General features: G+C 32.0%; 1 protein-coding gene across 1 annotated transcript in view; it reads left to right on the plus strand.

The window, feature by feature from the left end:
* Positions 1-22,476, plus strand: part of LOC133616734 (cystathionine gamma-lyase-like) — a 64,585-nt gene that overhangs the window by 34,402 nt on the left and 7,707 nt on the right. Inside the window, exons 7-9 of the mRNA XM_061976316.1 lie at positions 1,361-1,438; positions 1,561-1,713; positions 18,690-18,811. Of these exons, the coding sequence (XP_061832300.1) occupies positions 1,361-1,438; positions 1,561-1,713; positions 18,690-18,811 (353 nt within the window). The remainder of the gene's footprint in view (positions 1-1,360; positions 1,439-1,560; positions 1,714-18,689; positions 18,812-22,476) is intronic.

Raw genomic sequence — 22,476 nt, forward strand, 5'->3', positions numbered from 1 at the left:
AGCATGTAAAATAAGGTGTGTAAATAAACAACTATGTAAAATAACGTGTGTAAATAAACATGTAAAATGTGTGTAAAAAAACTAGTTTGTAAATGACGTGTGTAAATAAACTAGTTTGTAAAATAACGTGTGTAAATAAACAAGTATGTAAAATAACGTGTGTAAATAAACAAGTATGTAAATAAACAAGTATGTAAAATAACGTGTGTAAATAAACTGGTTTGTTTGCAAAATAACGTGTAAACTAGTTTGTACAATAATGTGTAAATAAATTGAAGTTTGTAAAATAACGTGTAAATAAACTGTGGTTTGTTTGCAAAATAACATGTGAATAAACTGTAGTTTGTAAAATAACGTGTGTAAGTAAACTGTTTTTAAAATGTGTAAAAATAAACAAGCATGTAAAGTAACGTGTGTAAATAAACAAATATGTAAAATAACCTGTGTAAATAAACAAGTATGTAAAATAATGTGTGTAAATAAACTAGTTTGTAAATAACGTGTGTAAATAAACTAGTTTGTAAAATAATGTGTGTAAATAAACAAGTTTGTAAAATAACGTGTGTAAATAAACTAGTTTGTAAAATAACGTGTGTAAATAAACTAGTTTGTAAAATAACGTGTGTAAATAAACAAGTATGTAAAATAACGTGTGTAAATAAACAAGTATGTAAAATAACGTGTAAATAAACTAGTTTGTAGAATAACGTGTGTAAATAAACTAGTTTTTAAAATAACGTGTGTAAATAAACAAGTTTGTAAAATAACATGTGAATAAACTGTAGTTTGTAAAATAACGTGTGTAAGTAAACTGTTTTTAAAATGTGTAAAAATAAACAAGCATGTAAAATAACGTGTGTAAATAAACAAATATGTAAAATAACGTGTGTAAATAAACAAGTATGTAAAATAATGTGTGTAAATAAACAAATATGTAAAATAACATGTGTAAATAAACAAGTATGTAAAATAATGTGTGTAAATAAACAAGTATGTAAAATAACGTGTGTAAATAAACTAGTTTGTAAAATAACGTGTAAATAATCTTTAGTTTGTAAAATAACGTGTGTAAGTAAACTGTTTTTAAAATAATGTGTATACCGGTAAATAAACAAGTATGTAAAATAACGTGTGTAAAAAAACTGTAATTTGTAAAATAACGTGTAAGTAAAGTGAAGTTTGTAAAATAAAAGAAATAAGTTGATTATTTGTAGCAATGGTGTGATTGACAGGTCGCAGTGACGTGGTGATGTGTGTGATTGACAGGTCACAGTGACGTGGTGATGTGTGTGATTGACAGGTCACGGTGATGTGTGTGATTGACAGGTCAGAGTGACGTGGTGATGTGTGTGATTGACAGGTCACAGTGACGTGGTGATGGGCCTGCTGTCAGTGAGCAGAGAAGATCTTTATGACAGACTGAAGTTCCTGCAGAACGGTGAGGAAACTTTTCACCCTCAGTCCAGGTCCAGAAGTAAAGATGTGGAACAAAAGGGACAAGCGGTAGAAAATGGATGGATGGATGTATATACTTCATCCCTTTTTGTCTCCTCCCCCCAGCACTTGGGGGCGTGCCCTCCCCCTTTGACTGCTACCTGGTCAACCGCGGGCTGAAGACCCTCCACCTGCGCATGGAGCGCCACTTTAAGAACGCCATGGCTGCTGCCAAGTTTCTGGAGGCTGATTCCAGAGTGGAGCGTGTCATCTATCCTGGTAGGAGAATAACTTTATTGTTGCAATTAATTATTTTTCTGTACAGTACGGTATTTATTTCATCTATCCTGGTAGGAGAACAACTTTATTGTTGCAATTAATTATTTTTGTGTACAGTACGGTATTTATTTCATCTATCCTGGTAGGAGAATAACTTTATTGTTGCAATTCATTATTTTTGTGTACAGTACGGTATTTATTTCATCTATCCTGGTAGAAGAATAACTTTATTGTTGCAATTCATTATTTTTGTGTACAGTATGGTATTTATTTCATCTATCCTGGTAGAAGAACAACTTTATTGTTGCAATTAATTATTTTTGTGTACAGTACGGTATTTATTTCATCTATCCTGGTAGAAGAATAACTTTATTGTAGCAATTAATTATTTTTTTGTACAGTACGGTATTTATTTCATCTATCCTGGTAGAAGAATAACTTTATTGTTGCAATTAATTATTTTTGTGTACAGTACGGTATTTATTTCATCTATCCTGGTAGAAGAATAACTTTACTGTAGCAATTAATTATTTTTGTGTACAGTACGGTATTTATTTCATCTATCCTGGTAGAAGAATAACTTTATTGTAGCAATTAATTATTTTTGTGTACAGTACGGTATTTATTTCATCTATCCTGGTAGAAGAATAACTTTATTGTAGCAATTAATTATTTTTTTTGTACAGTACGGTATTTATTTCATCTATCCTGGTAGAAGAATAACTTTATTGTTGCAATTAATAATTTTTTTGTACAGTACGGTATTTATTTCATCCATCCTGGTAGAAGAACAACTTTATTGTTGCAATTAATTATTTTTGTGTACAGTACGGTATTTATTTCATCTATCCTGGTAGAAGAATAACTTTATTGTTGCAATTAATTATTTTTGTGTACAGTACGGTATTTATTTAATCTATCCTGGTAGAAGAATAACTTTATTGTTGCAATTAATTATTTTTTTGTACAGTACGGTATTTATTTCATCTATCCTGGTAGAAGAACAACTTTATTGTTGCAATTAATTATTTTTGTGTACAGTACGGTATTTATTTCATCTATCCTGGTAGAAGAATAACTTTATTGTTGCAATTAATTATTTTTGTGTACAGTACGGTATTTATTTCATCTATCCTGGTAGAAGAATAACTTTATTGTTGCAATTAATTATTTTTTTGTACAGTACGCTATTTATTTCATCTATCCTGGTAGAAGAACAACTTTATTGTTGCAATTAATTATTTTTGTGTACAGTACGGTATTTATTTCATCTATCCTGGTAGAAGAATAACTTTATTGTAGCAATTAATTATTTTTTTGTACAGTACGGTATTTATTTCATCTATCCTGGTAGAAGAATAACTTTATTGTTGCAATTAATTATTTTTGTGTACAGTACGGTATTTATTTCATCTATCCTGGTAGAAGAATAACTTTATTGTAGCAATTAATTATTTTTTTGTACAGTACGGTATTTATTTCATCTATCCTGGTAGAAGAATAACTTTATTGTTGCAATTAATTATTTTTTTGTACAGTACGCTATTTATTTAATCTATCCTGGTAGAAGAACAACTTTATTGTTGCAATTAATTATTTTTGTGTACAGTACGGTATTTATTTCATCTATCCTGGTAGAAGAATAACTTTATTGTAGCAATTAATTATTTTTTTGTACAGTACGGTATTTATTTCATCTATCCTGGTAGAAGAATAACTTTATTGTTGCAATTAATTATTTTTGTGTACAGTACGGTATTTATTTCATCTATCCTGGTAGAAGAATAACTTTACTGTAGCAATTAATTATTTTTGTGTACAGTACGGTATTTATTTCATCTATCCTGGTAGAAGAATAACTTTATTGTAGCAATTAATTATTTTTGTGTACAGTACGGTATTTATTTCATCTATCCTGGTAGAAGAATAACTTTATTGTAGCAATTAATTATTTTTTTGTACAGTACGGTATTTATTTCATCTATCCTGGTAGAAGAATAACTTTATTGTTGCAATTAATAATTTTTTTGTACAGTACGGTATTTATTTCATCCATCCTGGTAGAAGAACAACTTTATTGTTGCAATTAATTATTTTTGTGTACAGTACGGTATTTATTTCATCTATCCTGGTAGAAGAACAACTTTATTGTTGCAATTAATTATTTTTGTGTACAGTACGGTATTTATTTCATCTATCCTGGTAGAAGAATAACTTTATTGTTGCAATTAATTATTTTTGTGTACAGTACGGTATTTATTTCATCTATCCTGGTAGAAGAATAACTTTATTGTTGCAATTAATTATTTTTTTGTACAGTACGCTATTTATTTCATCTATCCTGGTAGAAGAACAACTTTATTGTTGCAATTAATTATTTTTGTGTACAGTACGGTATTTATTTCATCTATCCTGGTAGAAGAATAACTTTATTGTAGCAATTAATTATTTTTTTGTACAGTACGGTATTTATTTCATCTATCCTGGTAGAAGAATAACTTTATTGTTGCAATTAATTATTTTTGTGTACAGTACGGTATTTATTTCATCTATCCTGGTAGAAGAATAACTTTATTGTTGCAATTAATTATTTTTGTGTACAGTACGGTATTTATTTCATCTATCCTGGTAGAAGAATAACTTTATTGTTGCAATTATTTTTGTGTACAGTACGGTATTTATTTCATCTATCCTGGTAGAAGAATAACTTTATTGTTGCAATTATTTTTGTGTACAGTACGGTATTTATTTCATCTATCCTGGTAGAAGAATAACTTTATTGTTGCAATTAATTATTTTTGTGTACAGTACGGTATTTATTTCATCTATCCTGGTAGAAGAATAACTTTATTGTTGCAATTCATTATTTTTTTGTACAGTACGGTATTTATTTCATCTATCCTGGTAGAAGAATAACTTTACTGTAACAATTAATTATTTTTGTGTACAGTACGGTATTTATTTCATCTATCCTGGTAGAAGAATAACTTTACTGTAACAATTAATTATTTTTGTGTACAGTACGGTATTTATTTCATCTATCCTGGTAGAAGAATAACTTTATTGTTGCAATTAATTATTTTTGTGTACAGTACGGTATTTATTTCATCTATCCTGGTAGAAGAATAACTTTATTGTTGCAATTAATTATTTTTGTGTACAGTACGGTATTTATTTAATCTATCCTGGTAGAAGAATAACTTTATTGTTGCAATTAATTGATTTTGTGTACAGTACGGTATTTATTTCATCTATCCTGGTAGAAGAATAACTTTATTGTTGCAATCAATTATTTTTGTGTACAGTACGGTATTTATTTCATCTATCCTGGTAGGAGAATAACTTTATTGTTGCAATCAATTATTTTTGTGTACAGTACGTTATTTAATTCATCTATCCTGGTAGAAGAATAACTTTATTGTTGCAATTAATTATTTTTGTGTACAGTACGGTATTTATTTCATCTATCCTGGTAGAAGAATAACTTTATTGTTGCAATTAATTATTTTTGTGTACAGTACGGTATTTATTTCATCTATCCTGGTAGAAGAATAACTTTATTGTAGCAATTAATTATTTTTTTGTACAGTACGGTATTTATTTCATCTATCCTGGTAGAAGAACAACTTTATTGTTGCAATAAATTATTTTTGTGTACAGTACGGTATTTATTTCATCTATCCTGGTAGAAGAATAACTTTATTGTTGCAATTCATTATTTTTGTGTACAGTACGGTATTTATTTAATCTATCCTGGTAGAAGAATAACTTTATTGTTGCAATTAATTATTTTTGTGTACAGTACGGTATTTATTTCATCTATCCTGGTAGAAGAATAACTTTATTGTTGCAATTAATTATTTTTGTGTACAGTACGGTATTTATTTCATCTATCCTGGTAGAAGAATAACTTTATTGTAGCAATTAATTATTTTTTTGTACAGTACGGTATTTATTTCATCTGTCCTGGTAGAAGAATAACTTTATTCTAGCAATTAATTATTTTTGTGTACAGTACGGTATTTATTTCATCTATCCTGGTAGAAGAACAACTTTATTGTAGCAATTAATAATTTTTTTGTACAGTACGGTATTTATTTCATCTATCCTGGTAGAAGAATAACTTTATTGTTGCAATTATTTTTGTGTACAGTACGGTATTTATTTCATCTATCCTGGTAGAAGAATAACTTTATTGTTGCAATTAATTATTTTTGTGTACAGTACGGTATTTATTTCATCTATCCTGGTAGAAGAATAACTTTATTGTTGCAATTATTTTTGTGTACAGTACGGTATTTATTTCATCTATCCTGGTAGAAGAACAACTTTATTGTTACAATTAATTATTTTTTGTACAGTACGGTATTTATTTCATCTATCCTGGTAGAAGAATAACTTTATTGTTGCAATTAATTATTTTTTTGTACAGTACGGTATTTATTTCATCTATCCTGGTAGAAGAATAACTTTATTGTTGCAATTAATTATTTTTGTGTACAGTACGGTATTTATTTCATCTATCCTGGTAGAAGAATAACTTTATTGTTGCAATTAATTATTTTTGTGTACAGTACGGTATTTATTTCATCTATCCTGGTAGAAGAATAACTTTATTGTTGCAATTAATTATTTTTTTGTACAGTACGGTATTTATTTCATCTATCCTAGTAGAAGAACAACTTTATTGTTGCAATTAATTATTTTTGTGTACAGTACGGTATTTATTTCATCTATCCTGGTAGGAGAACAACTTTATTGTTGCAATTAATTATTTTTCTGTACAGTACGGTATTTATTTCATCTATCCTGGTAGAAGAATAACTTTATTGTTGCAATTAATTCTTTTTGTGTACAGTACGGTATTTATTTCATCTATCCTGGTAGAAGAATAACTTTATTGTTGCAATTATTTTTGTGTACAGTACGGTATTTATTTCATCTATCCTGGTAGAAGAATAACTTTATTGTTGCAATTAATTATTTTTGTGTACAGTACGGTATTTATTTCATCTATCCTGGTAGAAGAATAACTTTATTGTTGCAATTATTTTTGTGTACAGTACGGTATTTATTTCATCTATCCTGGTAGAAGAACAACTTTATTGTTACAATTAATTATTTTTTGTACAGTACGGTATTTATTTCATCTATCCTGGTAGAAGAATAACTTTATTGTTGCAATTAATTATTTTTGTGTACAGTACGGTATTTATTTCATCTATCCTGGTAGAAGAATAACTTTATTGTTGCAATTAATTATTTTTTTGTACAGTACGGTATTTATTTCATCTATCCTGGTAGAAGAATAACTTTATTGTTGCAATTAATTATTTGTGTGTACAGTACGGTATTTATTTCATCTATCCTGGTAGGAGAATAACTTTATTGTTGCAATTAATTATTTTTGTGTACAGTACGGTATTTATTTCATCTATCCTGGTAGAAGAATAACTTTATTGTTGCAATTAATTATTTGTGTGTACAGTACGGTATTTATTTCATCTATCCTGGTAGGAGAATAACTTTATTGTTGCAATTAATTATTTGTGTGTACAGTACGGTATTTATTTCATCTATCCTGGTAGAAGAATAACTTTATTCTAGCAATTAATTATTTTTGTGTACAGTACGGTATTTATTTAATCTGTCCTGGTAGAAGAATAACTTTATTGTTGCAATTAATTATTTTTTTGTACAGTACGGTATTTATTTCATCTATCCTGGTAGAAGAATAACTTTATTGTAGCAATTAATTATTTTTGTGTACAGTACGGTATTTATTTCATCTATCCTGGTAGAAGAACAACTTTATTGTTACAATTAATTATTTTTTGTACAGTACGGTATTTATTTCATCTATCCTGGTAGAAGAATAACTTTATTGTTGCAATTAATTATTTTTTTGTACAGTACGGTATTTATTTCATCTATCCTGGTAGAAGAATAACTTTATTGTTGCAATTAATTATTTTTGTGTACAGTACGGTATTTATTTCATCTATCCTGGTAGAAGAATAACTTTATTGTTGCAATTAATTATTTTTGTGTACAGTACGGTATTTATTTCATCTATCCTGGTAGAAGAATAACTTTATTGTTGCAATTAATTATTTTTTTGTACAGTACGGTATTTATTTCATCTATCCTAGTAGAAGAACAACTTTATTGTTGCAATTAATTATTTTTGTGTACAGTACGGTATTTATTTCATCTATCCTGGTAGGAGAACAACTTTATTGTTGCAATTAATTATTTTTCTGTACAGTACGGTATTTATTTCATCTATCCTGGTAGAAGAATAACTTTATTGTTGCAATTAATTCTTTTTGTGTACAGTACGGTATTTATTTCATCTATCCTGGTAGAAGAATAACTTTATTGTTGCAATTATTTTTGTGTACAGTACGGTATTTATTTCATCTATCCTGGTAGAAGAATAACTTTATTGTTGCAATTAATTATTTTTGTGTACAGTACGGTATTTATTTCATCTATCCTGGTAGAAGAATAACTTTATTGTTGCAATTATTTTTGTGTACAGTACGGTATTTATTTCATCTATCCTGGTAGAAGAACAACTTTATTGTTACAATTAATTATTTTTTGTACAGTACGGTATTTATTTCATCTATCCTGGTAGAAGAATAACTTTATTGTTGCAATTAATTATTTTTGTGTACAGTACGGTATTTATTTCATCTATCCTGGTAGAAGAATAACTTTATTGTTGCAATTAATTATTTTTTTGTACAGTACGGTATTTATTTCATCTATCCTGGTAGAAGAATAACTTTATTGTTGCAATTAATTATTTGTGTGTACAGTACGGTATTTATTTCATCTATCCTGGTAGGAGAATAACTTTATTGTTGCAATTAATTATTTTTGTGTACAGTACGGTATTTATTTCATCTATCCTGGTAGAAGAATAACTTTATTGTTGCAATTAATTATTTGTGTGTACAGTACGGTATTTATTTCATCTATCCTGGTAGGAGAATAACTTTATTGTTGCAATTAATTATTTGTGTGTACAGTACGGTATTTATTTCATCTATCCTGGTAGAAGAATAACTTTATTCTAGCAATTAATTATTTTTGTGTACAGTACGGTATTTATTTAATCTGTCCTGGTAGAAGAATAACTTTATTGTTGCAATTAATTATTTTTTTGTACAGTACGGTATTTATTTCATCTATCCTGGTAGAAGAATAACTTTATTGTAGCAATTAATTATTTTTGTGTACAGTACGGTATTTATTTCATCTATCCTGGTAGAAGAATAACTTTATTGTTGCAATTAAGTATTTTTGTGTACAGTACGGTATTTATTTCATCTATCCTGGTAGAAGAATAACTTTATTGTTGCAATTAATTATTTTTGTGTACAGTACGGTATTTATTTCATCTATCCTGGTAGAAGAATAACTTTATTGTTGCAATTAATTATTTTTTTGTACAGTACGGTATTTATTTCATCTATCCTGGTAGAAGAATAACTTTATTGTTGCAATTAATTATTTGTGTGTACAGTACGGTATTTATTTCATCTATCCTGGTAGAAGAATAACTTTATTGTTGCAATTAATTATTTGTGTGTACAGTACGGTATTTATTTCATCTATCCTGGTAGGAGAATAACTTTATTGTTGCAATTAATTATTTTTGTTTACAGTACGGTATTTATTTCATCTATCCTGGTAGAAGAATAACTTTATTGTTGCAATTAATTATTTGTGTGTACAGTACGGTATTTATTTCATCTATCCTGGTAGGAGAATAACTTTATTGTTGCAATTAATTATTTTTGTGTACAGTACGGTATTTATTTCATCTATCCTGGTAGAAGAATAACTTTATTGTTGCAATTAAGTATTTTTGTGTACAGTACGGTATTTATTTCATCTATCCTGGTAGAAGAATAACTTTATTCTAGCAATTAATTATTTTTGTGTACAGTACGGTATTTATTTAATCTGTCCTGGTAGAAGAATAACTTTATTGTTGCAATTAATTATTTTTTTGTACAGTACGGTATTTATTTCATCTATCCTGGTAGAAGAATAACTTTATTGTAGCAATTAATTATTTTTGTGTACAGTACGGTATTTATTTCATCTATCCTGGTAGAAGAATAACTTTATTGTAGCAATTAATTATTTTTTTGTACAGTACGGTATTTATTTCATCTATCCTGGTAGAAGAATAACTTTATTGTTGCAATTAATTATTTTTGTGTACAGTACGGTATTTATTTCATCTATCCTGGTAGAAGAATAACTTTATTGTAGCAATTAATTATTTTTGTGTACAGTACGGTATTTATTTCATCTATCCTGGTAGAAGAATAACTTTATTGTTGCAATCAATTATTTTTCTGTACAGTACGGTATTTATTTCATCTATCCTGGTAGAAGAATAACTTTATTGTTGCAATTAATTATTTTTGTGTACAGTACGGTATTTATTTCATCTATCCTGGTAGAAGAATAACTTTATTGTTGCAATCAATTATTTTTCTGTACAGTACGGTATTTATTTCATCTATCCTGGTAGAAGAATAACTTTATTGTTGCAATTAATTATTTTTGTGTACAGTACGGTATTTATTTAATCTATCCTGGTAGAAGAATAACTTTATTGTTGCAATTAATTGATTTTGTGTACAGTACGGTATTTATTTCATCTATCCTGGTAGAAGAATAACTTTATTGTTGCAATTAATTTTTTTTGTGTACAGTACGGTATTTATTTCATCTATCCTGGTAGAAGAATAACTTTATTGTTGCAATTAATTATTTTTCTGTACAGTACGGTATTTATTTCATCTATCCTGGTAGAAGAATAACTTTATTGTTGCAATTAATTATTTTTCTGTACAGTACGGTATTTATTTCATCTATCCTGGTAGAAGAATAACTTTATTGTAGCAATTAATAATTTTTTTGTACAGTACGGTATTTATTTCATCTATCCTGGTAGAAGAATAACTTTATTGTTGCAATCAATTATTTTTCTGTACAGTACGGTATTTATTTCATCTATCCTGGTAGAAGAATAACTTTATTGTTGCAATTAATTATTTTTGTGTACAGTACGGTATTTATTTAATCTATCCTGGTAGAAGAATAACTTTATTGTTGCAATTAATTGATTTTGTGTACAGTACGGTATTTATTTCATCTATCCTGGTAGAAGAATAACTTTATTGTTGCAATTAATTTTTTTTGTGTACAGTACGGTATTTATTTCATCTATCCTGGTAGAAGAATAACTTTATTGTTGCAATTAATTATTTTTCTGTACAGTACGGTATTTATTTCATCTATCCTGGTAGAAGAATAACTTTATTGTTGCAATTAATTATTTTTCTGTACAGTACGGTATTTATTTCATCTATCCTGGTAGAAGAATAACTTTATTGTAGCAATTAATAATTTTTTTGTACAGTACGGTATTTATTTCATCTATCCTGGTAGAAGAATAACTTTATTGTAGCAATTAATTATTTTCTTGTACAGTACGGTATTTATTTCATCTATCCTGGTAGAAGAATAACTTTATTGTTGCAATTAATTATTTTTGTGTACAGTATGGTATTTATTTCATCTATCCTGGTAGAAGAATAACTTTATTGTTGCAATTATTTTTGTGTACAGTACGGTATTTATTTCATCTATCCTGGTAGAAGAATAACTTTATTGTAGCAATTATTTTTTTGTACAGTACGGTATTTATTTCATCTATCCTGGTAGAAGAACAACTTTATTGTTGCAATTAATTATTTTTGTGTACAGTACGGTATTTATTTCATCTATCCTGGTAGAAGAATAACTTTATTGTTGCAATTAATTATTTTTTTGTACAGTACGGTATTTATTTCATCTATCCTGGTAGAAGAACAACTTTATTGTTGCAATTAATTATTTTTGTGTACAGTACGGTATTTATTTCATCTATCCTGGTAGAAGAATAACTTTATTGTTGCAATTAATTATTTTTGTGTACAGTACGGTATTTATTTCATCTATCCTGGTAGAAGAATAACTTTATTGTTGCAATTAATTATTTTTGTGTACAGTACGGTATTTATTTCATCTATCCTGGTAGAAGAATAACTTTATTGTTGCAATTAATTATTTTTGTGTACAGTACGGTATTTATTTCATCTATCCTGGTAGAAGAATAACTTTATTGTTGCAATCAATTATTTTTCTGTACAGTACGGTATTTATTTCATCTATCCTGGTAGAAGAATAACTTTATTGTTGCAATCAATTATTTTTCTGTACAGTACGGTATTTATTTCATCTATCCTGGTAGAAGAATAACTTTATTGTTGCAATTAATTATTTTTGTGTACAGTACGGTATTTATTTCATCTATCCTGGTAGAAGAATAACTTTATTGTTGCAATCAATTATTTTTCTGTACAGTACGGTATTTATTTCATCTATCCTGGTAGAAGAATAACTTTATTGTTGCAATTAATTATTTTTGTGTACAGTACGGTATTTATTTAATCTATCCTGGTAGAAGAATAACTTTATTGTTGCAATTAATTGATTTTGTGTACAGTACGGTATTTATTTCATCTATCCTGGTAGAAGAATAACTTTATTGTTGCAATTAATTATTTTTGTGTACAGTACGGTATTTATTTCATCTATCCTGGTAGAAGAACAACTTTATTGTTGCAATTAATTATTTTTGTGTACAGTACGGTATTTATTTCATCTATCCTGGTAGAAGAATAACTTTATTGTTGCAATTAATAATTTTTTTGTACAGTACGGTATTTATTTAATCTATCCTGGTAGAAGAATAACTTTATTGTTGCAATTAATTTTTTTTGTGTACAGTACGGTATTTATTTAATCTATCCTGGTAGAAGAATAACTTTACTGTAGCAATTAATTCCATTTCTGTACAGTACAGTATTTATTTCATCTGTCCACGCTTTAAAGTAGCATTATCATGTAAAATAAGTGGACTTTATTTTGACACAGCTATCATATTTTGCATTTTTAACACCAAAAGACTGAGAAGGTTTGCGAGTAAATAGATACTGTATGATCTAAACGATATCAATCTCAGAGATCCCTGAGCTTTGATGAGCGTGAGACTACTTTGGGACAAATTATGACCCAGAACTTTATATTTTAAAGCCGGAATAAAAGGAGGACGTAGCTTTGTGCCAAACATATCCAGCAGGTAGCAGTATTGCTAAGTGCTAAACAAGAAATACATAATCAAACAATCACTTACTGTACAATGTCTGCTCTCAGTGGGATGAAGACTTATAACTTCCCGTTTTTACGAAAAATTCATCATAATCCTCATATAAAAGGTGGTCGCAAACGAGCCTCTTTTCGTGTGTTTCTCATCATCTTTGGGTCTAAGTTGGATGTCAAAGTTGACCAACTTGTGGTTTATGTCCACAACCTTCTACTATCCAAGTGAGAGACATGATTTATCATCTCGAAGTAACTTTCACCCACTCTGAGGCGATGCAGCAGCTCAACATGTCAATATAGTTCGCTCTCTAAAAGTAGTTCCTCTGCGTTAGCACTTATAATAACAATATGGCTAATACTTGTTAGTGTTCAGGTCACCACCTGTCAATGGAGTATTGTTGGCGTTTTTTAAAAAACATTTTTTTAAGGTTTCGTGTCCCCCATTGACTCCATTGTTAGCTGACTTTTACTAGCGTTTATTTACGACTTAGAATACATTAAAAAAAAAGGAAAAGAAAAAGGTGTTCTTGTCTTGCATAAGGATTGTGACCGACAAATATGCTGTACTTCCAGTATGACTCATAGACATGTTCTAAGTAAACGCAACATGGAGCGCTACTGCCTGCTGGCGCTGACGAGACGCGGGGCCGCCATCTTGGAGTGGTGATCAGTGCAATTCATTTGGCAGGAGCAATGCACTGTCAGCACATTTAATTCATCTTACCTCACTGAATACCACTGATTTTCACCCGCTTTTTGGTCATACGTGTAGTTATGATAAAGGACACATGTTTTACTATTCATAGTTTGCTTAACAGTAATAGAATATTCTTATATGCTATAAGTGACCAGACGTCCCAGGTCAAAACTGGGAATATAATCCCAGAGAAGGGTCAGCTATTTTTAAATTGAAGAAACAATATGATTAGGTTGTATAAACATGCTACATAAACAATGTAAGAATACATTATACAGGTAAAAGCCAGTAAATTAGAATATTTTGAAAAACTTGATTTATTTCAGTAATTGCATTCAAAAGGTGTAACTTGTACATTATATTTATTCATTGCACACAGACTGATGCATTCAAATGTTTATTTTATTTAATTTTGATGATTTGAAGTGGCAACAAATGAAAATCCAAAATTCCGTGTGTCACAAAATTAGAATATTACTTAAGGCTAATACAAAAAAGGGATTTTTAGAAATGTTGGCCAACTGAAAAGTATGAAAATGAAAAATATGAGCATGTACAATACTCAATACTTGGTTGGAGCTCCTTTTGCCTCAATTACTGCGTTAATGCGGCGTGGCATGGAGTCGATGAGTTTCTGGCACTGCTCAGGTGTTATGAGAGCCCAGGTTGCTCTGATAGTGGCCTTCAACTCTTCTGCGTTTTTGGGTCTGGCATTCTGCATCTTCCTTTTCACAATACCCCACAGATTTTCTATGGGGCTAAGGTCAGGGGAGTTGGCGGGCCAATTTAGAACAGAAATACCATGGTCCGTCAACCAGGCACGGGTAGATTTTGCGCTGTGTGCAGGCGCCAAGTCCTGTTGGAACTTGAAATCTCCATCTCCATAGAGCAGGTCAGCAGCAGGAAGCATGAAGTGCTCTAAAACTTGCTGGTAGACGGCTGCGTTGACCCTGGATCTCAGGAAACAGAGTGGACCGACACCAGCAGATGACATGGCACCCCAAACCATCACCCAACAATGCAAATTTTGCATTTCCTTTGGAAATTGAGGTCCCAGAGTCTGGAGGAAGACAGGAGAGGCACAGGATCCACGTTGCCTGAAGTCTAGTGTAAAGTTTCCACCATCAGTGATGGTTTGGAGTGCCATGTCATCTGCTGGTGTCGGTCCACTCTGTTTCCTGAGATCCAGGGTCAACGCAGCCGTCTACCAGCAAGTTTTAGAGCACTTCATGCTTCCTGCTGCTGACCTGCTCTATGGAGATGGAGATTTCAAGTTCCAACAGGACTTGGCGCCTGCACACAGCGCAAAATCTACCCGTGCCTGGTTTACGGACCATGGTATTTCTGTTCTAAATTGGCCCGCCAACTCCCCTGACCTTAGCCCCATAGAAAATCTGTGGGGTATTGTGAAAAGGAAGATGCAGAATGCCAGACCCAAAAACGCAGAAGAGTTGAAGGCCACTATCAGAGCAACCTGGGCTCTCATAACACCTGAGCAGTGCCAGAAACTCATCGACTCCATGCCACGCCGCATTAACGCAGTAATTGAGGCAAAAGGAGCTCCAACCAAGTATTGAGTATTGTACATGCTCATATTTTTCATTTTCATACTTTTCAGTTGGCCAACATTTCTAAAAATCCCTTTTTTGTATTAGCCTTAAGTAATATTCTAATTTTGTGACACACGGAATTTTGGATTTTCATTTGTTGCCACTTCAAATCATCAAAATGAAATGAAATAAACATTTGAATGCATCAGTCTGTGTGCAATGAATAAATATAATGTACAAGTTACACCTTTTGAATGCAATTACTGAAATAAATCAAGTTTTTCAAAATATTCTAATTTACTGGCTTTTACCTGTATATCTATTTTTGATGTATGTCGCTTTGGATAAAAGCGTCTGCCAAATACTTCAACATAAAACATATATAAACACCTGAAAGTCTTTTTATCGGCTAAAACCACCAATCTGTTTCACTGGATTCAGAATAAAAGCAAATTCTGTCTTACCCAACAATGTTAGTATTAGAATGTTACTTGAAGACTTATTCCTGGTTACAATTATACTGTTAAGAAAGTATTGTCTTATACTTTGCCTAAAATGAGAATGCATCATAATCAGGGGCGGCTGGTGAATTTTGTTTTAGGTGGGGCTGAAAGTTTGTAAAGCAAACCCCTGTAGGGGCGTCATCCTCCCCCAGAAGATTTATTTGTGATTTTCACATACAAATGAAGCATTCTGGTGCATTCTGACAAAATAATGAAGACAAAATAGAACATTTCGTAGGTTTGCAGAGAACTATAATAATATAGTAATATTCTTTTCACAAAATACAAGCAATAGTACGTTAATGTTAAATCTTACTTGTGAAAAGTAATCCCCCGATTCTTATTTTCAACAGTCCGCTCATTTGAGCAGGAAAACGCTGAACACCATCTTTGTTTTCTACCTGTCAACTGTCAGTTTAGCATCTTTGTTTCCTACCTGTCAACTGTCAGTTTAGCATCTTTGTTTTCTACCTGTCAACTGTCAGTTTAGCATCTTTGTTTTATACCTGTCAACTGTCAGTTGAGCGTCTTTGTTTTCCACCTGTCAACTGTCAGTTTATTTGTTTTCTACCTGTCAGTTTAGCATCTTTGTTTTATACCTGTCAACTGTCAGTTTAGCATCTTTGTTTTCTACCTGTCAGTTTAGCATCTTTGTTTTATACCTGTCAACTGTCAGTTTAGCATCTTTGTTTTATACCTGTCAACTGTCAGTTTAGCATCTTTGTTTTCTACCTGTCAGTTTAGCATCTTTGTTTTATACCTGTCAACTGTCAGTTTAGCATCTTTGTTTTCTACCTGTCAACTGTCAGTTTAGCATCTTTGTTTTCTACCTGTCAACTGTCAGTTTAGCATCTTTGTTTTCTACCTGTCAACTGTCAGTTTAGCATCTTTGTTTTCTACCTGTCAACTGTCAGTTTAGCATCTTTGTTTTCTACCTGTCAACTGTCAGTTTAGCATCTTTGCTTTCTACCTGTCAACTGTCAGTTGAGCATCTTTGCTTTCTACCTGTCAACTGTCAGTTTAGCATCTTTGTTTTCTACCTGTCAACGGTCAGTTTAGCATCTTTGTTTTCTACCTGCCAACGGTCAGTTTAGCATCTTTGTTTTCTACCTGTCAACTGTCAGTTTAGCAACTTTGCTTTCTACCTGTCAACTGTCAGTTTAGCATCTTTGTTTTCTACCTGTCAACTGTCAGTTTAGCATCTTTGTTTTCTACCTGTCAACTGTCAGTTTAGCATCTTTGTTTTCTACCTGTCAGTTTAGCATCTTTGTTTTCTACCTGTCAGTTTAGCATCTTTGTTTTCTACCTGTCAGTTTAGCATCTTTGTTTTCTACCTGTCAGTTTAGCATCTTTGTTTTCTACCTGTCAGTTTAGCATCTTTGTTTTCTACCTGTCAACTGTCAGTTTAGCATCTTTGTTTTCTACCTGTCAGTTTAGCATCTTTGTTTTCTACCTGTCAACTGTCAGTTTAGCATCTTTGTTTTCTACCTGTCAGTTTAGCATCTTTGTTTTCTACCTGTCAACTGTCAGTTTAGCATCTTTGTTTTCTACCTGTCAGTTTAGCATCTTTGTTTTCTACCTGTCAGTTTAGCATCTTTGTTTTCTACCTGTCAGTTTAGCATCTTTGTTTTCTACCTGTCAACTGTCAGTTTAGCATCTTTGTTTTCTACCTGTCAGTTTAGCATCTTTGTTTTCTACCTGTCAACTGTCAGTTTAGCATCTTTGTTTTCTACCTGTCAGTTTAGCATCTTTGTTTTCTACCTGTCAGTTTAGCATCTTTGTTTTCTACCTGTCAGTTTAGCATCTTTGTTTTCTACCTGTCAACTGTCAGTTTAGCATCTTTGTTTTCTACCTGTCAACTGTCAGTTTAGCATCTTTGTTTTCTACCTGTCAGTTTAGCATCTTTGTTTTCTACCTGTCAACTGTCAGTTTAGCATCTTTGTTTTCTACCTGTCAGTTTAGCATCTTTGTTTTCTACCTGTCAGTTTAGCATCTTTGTTTTCTACCTGTCAGTTTAGCATCTTTGTTTTCTACCTGTCAACTGTCAGTTTAGCATCTTTGTTTTCTACCTGTCAGTTTAGCATCTTTGTTTTCTACCTGTCAGTTTAGCATCTTTGTTTTCTACCTGTCAGTTTAGCATCTTTGTTTTCTACCTGTCAACTGTCAGTTTAGCATCTTTGTTTTCTACCTGTCAGTTTAGCATCTTTGTTTTCTACCTGTCAACTGTCAGTTTAGCATCTTTGTTTTCTACCTGTCAGTTTAGCATCTTTGTTTTCTACCTGTCAGTTTAGCATCTTTGTTTTCTACCTGTCAGTTTAGCATCTTTGTTTTCTACCTGTCAACTGTCAGTTTAGCATCTTTGTTTTCTACCTGTCAGTTTAGCATCTTTGTTTTCTACCTGTCAACTGTCAGTTTAGCATCTTTGTTTTCTACCTGTCAGTTTAGCATCTTTGTTTTCTACCTGTCAGTTTAGCATCTTTGTTTTCTACCTGTCAGTTTAGCATCTTTGTTTTCTACCTGTCAGTTTAGCATCTTTGTTTTCTACCTGTCAACTGTCAGTTTAGCATCTTTGTTTTCTACCTGTCAGTTTAGCATCTTTGTTTTCTACCTGTCAACTGTCAGTTTAGGTTGCTCGCCGGATCCTCATCACCACTTCAAGATGGCGGCACACTTTCTCGTGTCACAGCAGCCAATGCTGCGTCTACTTAAAAGATGTCTATGGTATGACTGACCTGCTATGGTCAGAGTTTCCCTCCTGAAGGCACGGAAATTGCCAAAGTGGAATATTCAAAATATTGGAGACAAAATGTCCACAAACTTTACAGATTTTAAATATAATTGGTTGTGTTTTAACGCACACAATGACACAATTCAGCGTATTAATAGCATGTATTTTGCATTATACTGCTGCTGTAAAGGTGAACAGTATTTATTGTCGTGTATCATGTTCATGTGTTCATGACTGCATGTTTGGGCGTGTCCCAGGTCTGTCGTCTCACCCTCAGTATGACGTGGTGAAGAGACAATGCACAGGATGTCCGGGCATGATCACCTTCTACATCAAGGGGAACCTCAAACATGCCGAGACCTTCCTCAGTGGCCTCAAAGTACGTCAACCTGTTTTATTATCTCAATGTATAAATATGACTAACATCACGTTTGGATGGCCTATTGGCGCCAATAATAATTACTAATATTGTATGTAATAAAACAAAAAATGTGAGTAATTTTTAGGAGTATTAGAATATACATACCATGTATGTACCAGAGGTGGGACCAAGTCATTGTTTTGCAAGTCACAAGTAAGTCTCAAGTCTTTGCCCTCAAGTCCGAGTCAAGTCCCGAGTCAAGTCCAAAGTCAAGACTGGAAAGTCTCAAGTCAAGTCCTAAGTCCTGCATTTTGAGTTTCGAGTCCTTTCAAGTCCTTTTAACCACAGACCAATATATTAACACAGATTGTGTATGCTTTTCAAACGCTGTATTTATTTATTAAAACAAGTGCATTTTAAATTGCAGGAAAGAAAATTGTGCTGACATTGCACTTTATAATAGCACTATTAACCAGTCATTTTAAACATGAACTCATTCCTTTACAGAACAAAACACATTGAAAAATAAAGTGCAAATGTACTTATTTGTACAAAAGTGTTAACATTGAAAAAACATGACATATACGTGAACATAACAAAAAAGTTGTACTTTTTATATGTCAGGGCCCTATGCTGCATTGCATTTGCAAAAGACCAAATTAGCCAAGAGTCTGTCAGTCATTTGTGCACGATGGGGGCGTAGTATGATGCCACCATGGCTGAAAACTCGCTCCACTGGAGCACTGGAGGCAGGCACTGCCAAGACTCTCATGGCCACTCGGAACAGTGAAGGAAGAGTCTTCATGTTCAATGCCCAGAACAAAAGGGGGAGAGAGGTTTTTTGGGTTGGTGCACTACTTGTAAGTGTATCTTGTGTTTTTTATGTTGATTTAATTAAAAAAAGAAGAATTTTTTTTTTTTATTTCTTGTGCGGCCCGATACCAATCGATCCACGGACCAGTACCGGGCCACGGCCCGGTGGTTGGGGACCACTGAGGTAAACAACCAACAGTATGTCAGAAAGCTAGCTAAAACGGTACACATATTCATAATATAGTATACATTTTAACTGACCTTTATTTGACTATTTTTGTCTTTTTTTAGGTGGCTAAAATACGCGGTGCTGCTGACCGCCGTCTAACGTTACGTGTGATATATTGACTAACGTAACCCTGCTTAAAAAAAATCACTGAACAAAAAGTATGAATAAGGTAGTGAACTGCAACAGATTCCCGTGTTTGCAATAACGTTATAACGTTAGCAGTGAGTTTACAGCCTCACTGATTTAACTACACAGCAAATAAAAGTCACGTTACTTGGCCAATAAACGTTATCTTACATTCAAAACTTACCGTTCTTTGCGCAACTTCAAATGCCGGACGAAGTTGGAAGTTGTTGCCTCTCCATCAGTCATTTTCGAACCGCATGTGTTGCATACTGCAAACCGTTTTGTGTTGACCACCTCGTAATTTTTATACCCAAACAAAATTATTTTAGGTATCATTTTTTGTTCACTGGCGTGTGGTTTGGACATGTCTTCTTCGTTGGTTGTCCTGCAATTTGATTGGATGAATGCTGTGTGATGAAAACAAAGTAGATCTAATTTGATTGGCTGTTGTACTGAGACCACACCAGCTGACACACGCAACGCTGATAGACAAGTACACAATGAAAAATACGGAGCGCTCCCGAATAACTTTTTCATCTTTGGGTTTTGGGGAAAGTAGCAAGTCATGTCAAGTCATGTCAATTCAAAAGGCTCAAGTCCAAGTGAAGTCACAAGTCATTGATGTTAAAGTCTAAGTCGAGTTGCAAGTCTTTTTACATTTTGTCAAGTCGAGTCTAAAGTCATCAAATTCAGGACTCGAGTCTGACTCGAGTCCAAGTCATGTGACTCGAGTCCACACCTCTGGTATCTGGTATTTTTATTTTTTTTTATTTTTTTTATTTTTTATTAAATCAACATAAAAAACACAAGATACACTTACAATTAGTGCACCAACCCAAAAAACCTCCCTCCCCCATTTACACTCATTCACACAAAAGGGTTGTTTCTTTCTGTTATTAATATTCTGGTAGGTTCCTACATTATATATGTCAGGCTTGGACGGAGGAAGGGACTCAGATGCAGAGAGGTGATTCCAAATAAAGCTTTTATTTTGAAATACTCTTTAAGCCTCCAGAGCCGAGTAAATTCAATTACTATGAAATACAAAAATACTATTGACAAAATGTTCCAAAAGGGAAAAACCGAAAATCACTCCAAAAAAGGAGGAATACAAAAATAAGGACGATATAATTAGCACCGTATCTGTTATCAAAAAACTTTAACAAAAAACGCTCCAAACAGGAGGAAGAAAATAACGACTATAAAACTTAACTACTCTAATCAAATGTAAACAAAAAAATCACTGAACAAACGTTGAGGAAAAAATCTTTAAGGAAAAATAATAACTCACCACCGCGGTAGAAAAAGGTAGGATAACAAAAGTCGCTCTGAGGGAGGAAAAAAGTCAATTCAAAATTACAGCGTGGGATCTTCTGGGAGCAAGGACGTAGACGTGAGACAAGGCAAGGCATGGACATGAACAGGGACATGGAACGCAAGACAGGCACGAAAGCTCGAGACAATCTGGCACAGAACAAGGGGAGGCTTGGGCTTATAAAGAACATGAGGGTAATGGGAAACAGGTGGAAACAATCAAGGGTCAGGAATGACGTCAGACTGGTGACACAAGAGGAAGGACCCGTGATCTGAAACAAGAGGAGTTGCTTTTCAAAATAAAACATGTAAATCACAAGACAGAAAAAACCAAGACAAGACTTCCCTCACCGCGGTGTGACAATATATCAATATATATCAATACAGTCTGCAAGGGATACAGTCCGTAAGCACACATGATTGTGCGTGCTGCTGCTCCACTAATAGTACTAACCTTTAACACTTCATTTTACTCATTTTCATTCATTACTAGTTTCTATGTAACTGTTTTTATATTGTTTTACTTTATTTTCTATTCAAGAAAATGTCTTTAATTTATTTATCTTATTTTTTATTTTTTTTATTTCTTTAAAAGGACCTTATCTTCACCATACCTGGTTGTCCAAATTAGGCATAATAATGTGTTAATTCCACAACTGTATATATCGGTATCGGTAATTAAGGGTTTGGTCAATATCGGAATATCGGCTATCGGCAAGATGACAGGGGATGCAAAACAATAACAGTGCAATACTTTTTCATAACATGGACACTACTGCCTAGTTTCTCTTGTTATATTCTTATTTTACTCTTATATTTTTATTTTCATTGTGCTTTTTATTTTTATTCTTATTGTAATATTTTTCTATTTTGTTTCCATTTATACGCCCATTATTTACTTTTTACAATTTTGTACACTGCTGCTGGAATTTAAATTTTCCTGAAGGAATCAATAAAGTTCTATCCATCTATCTATCTATCTATCTATCTATCTATCTATCTATCTATCTATCTATCTATCTATCTACAGGTAAAAGCCAGTAAATTAGAATATTTTGAAAAACTTGATTTATTTCAGTAATTGCATTCAAAAGGTGTAACTTGTACATTATATTTATTCATTGCACACAGACTGATGCATTCAAATGTTTATTTCATTTAATTTTGATGATTTGAAGTGGCAACAAATGAAAATCCAAAA

This window comes from Nerophis lumbriciformis, linkage group LG14 (genome assembly GCF_033978685.3).
Source record: "Nerophis lumbriciformis linkage group LG14, RoL_Nlum_v2.1, whole genome shotgun sequence".
In the NCBI taxonomy this organism is placed as follows: Eukaryota; Metazoa; Chordata; class Actinopteri; order Syngnathiformes; family Syngnathidae; genus Nerophis; species Nerophis lumbriciformis.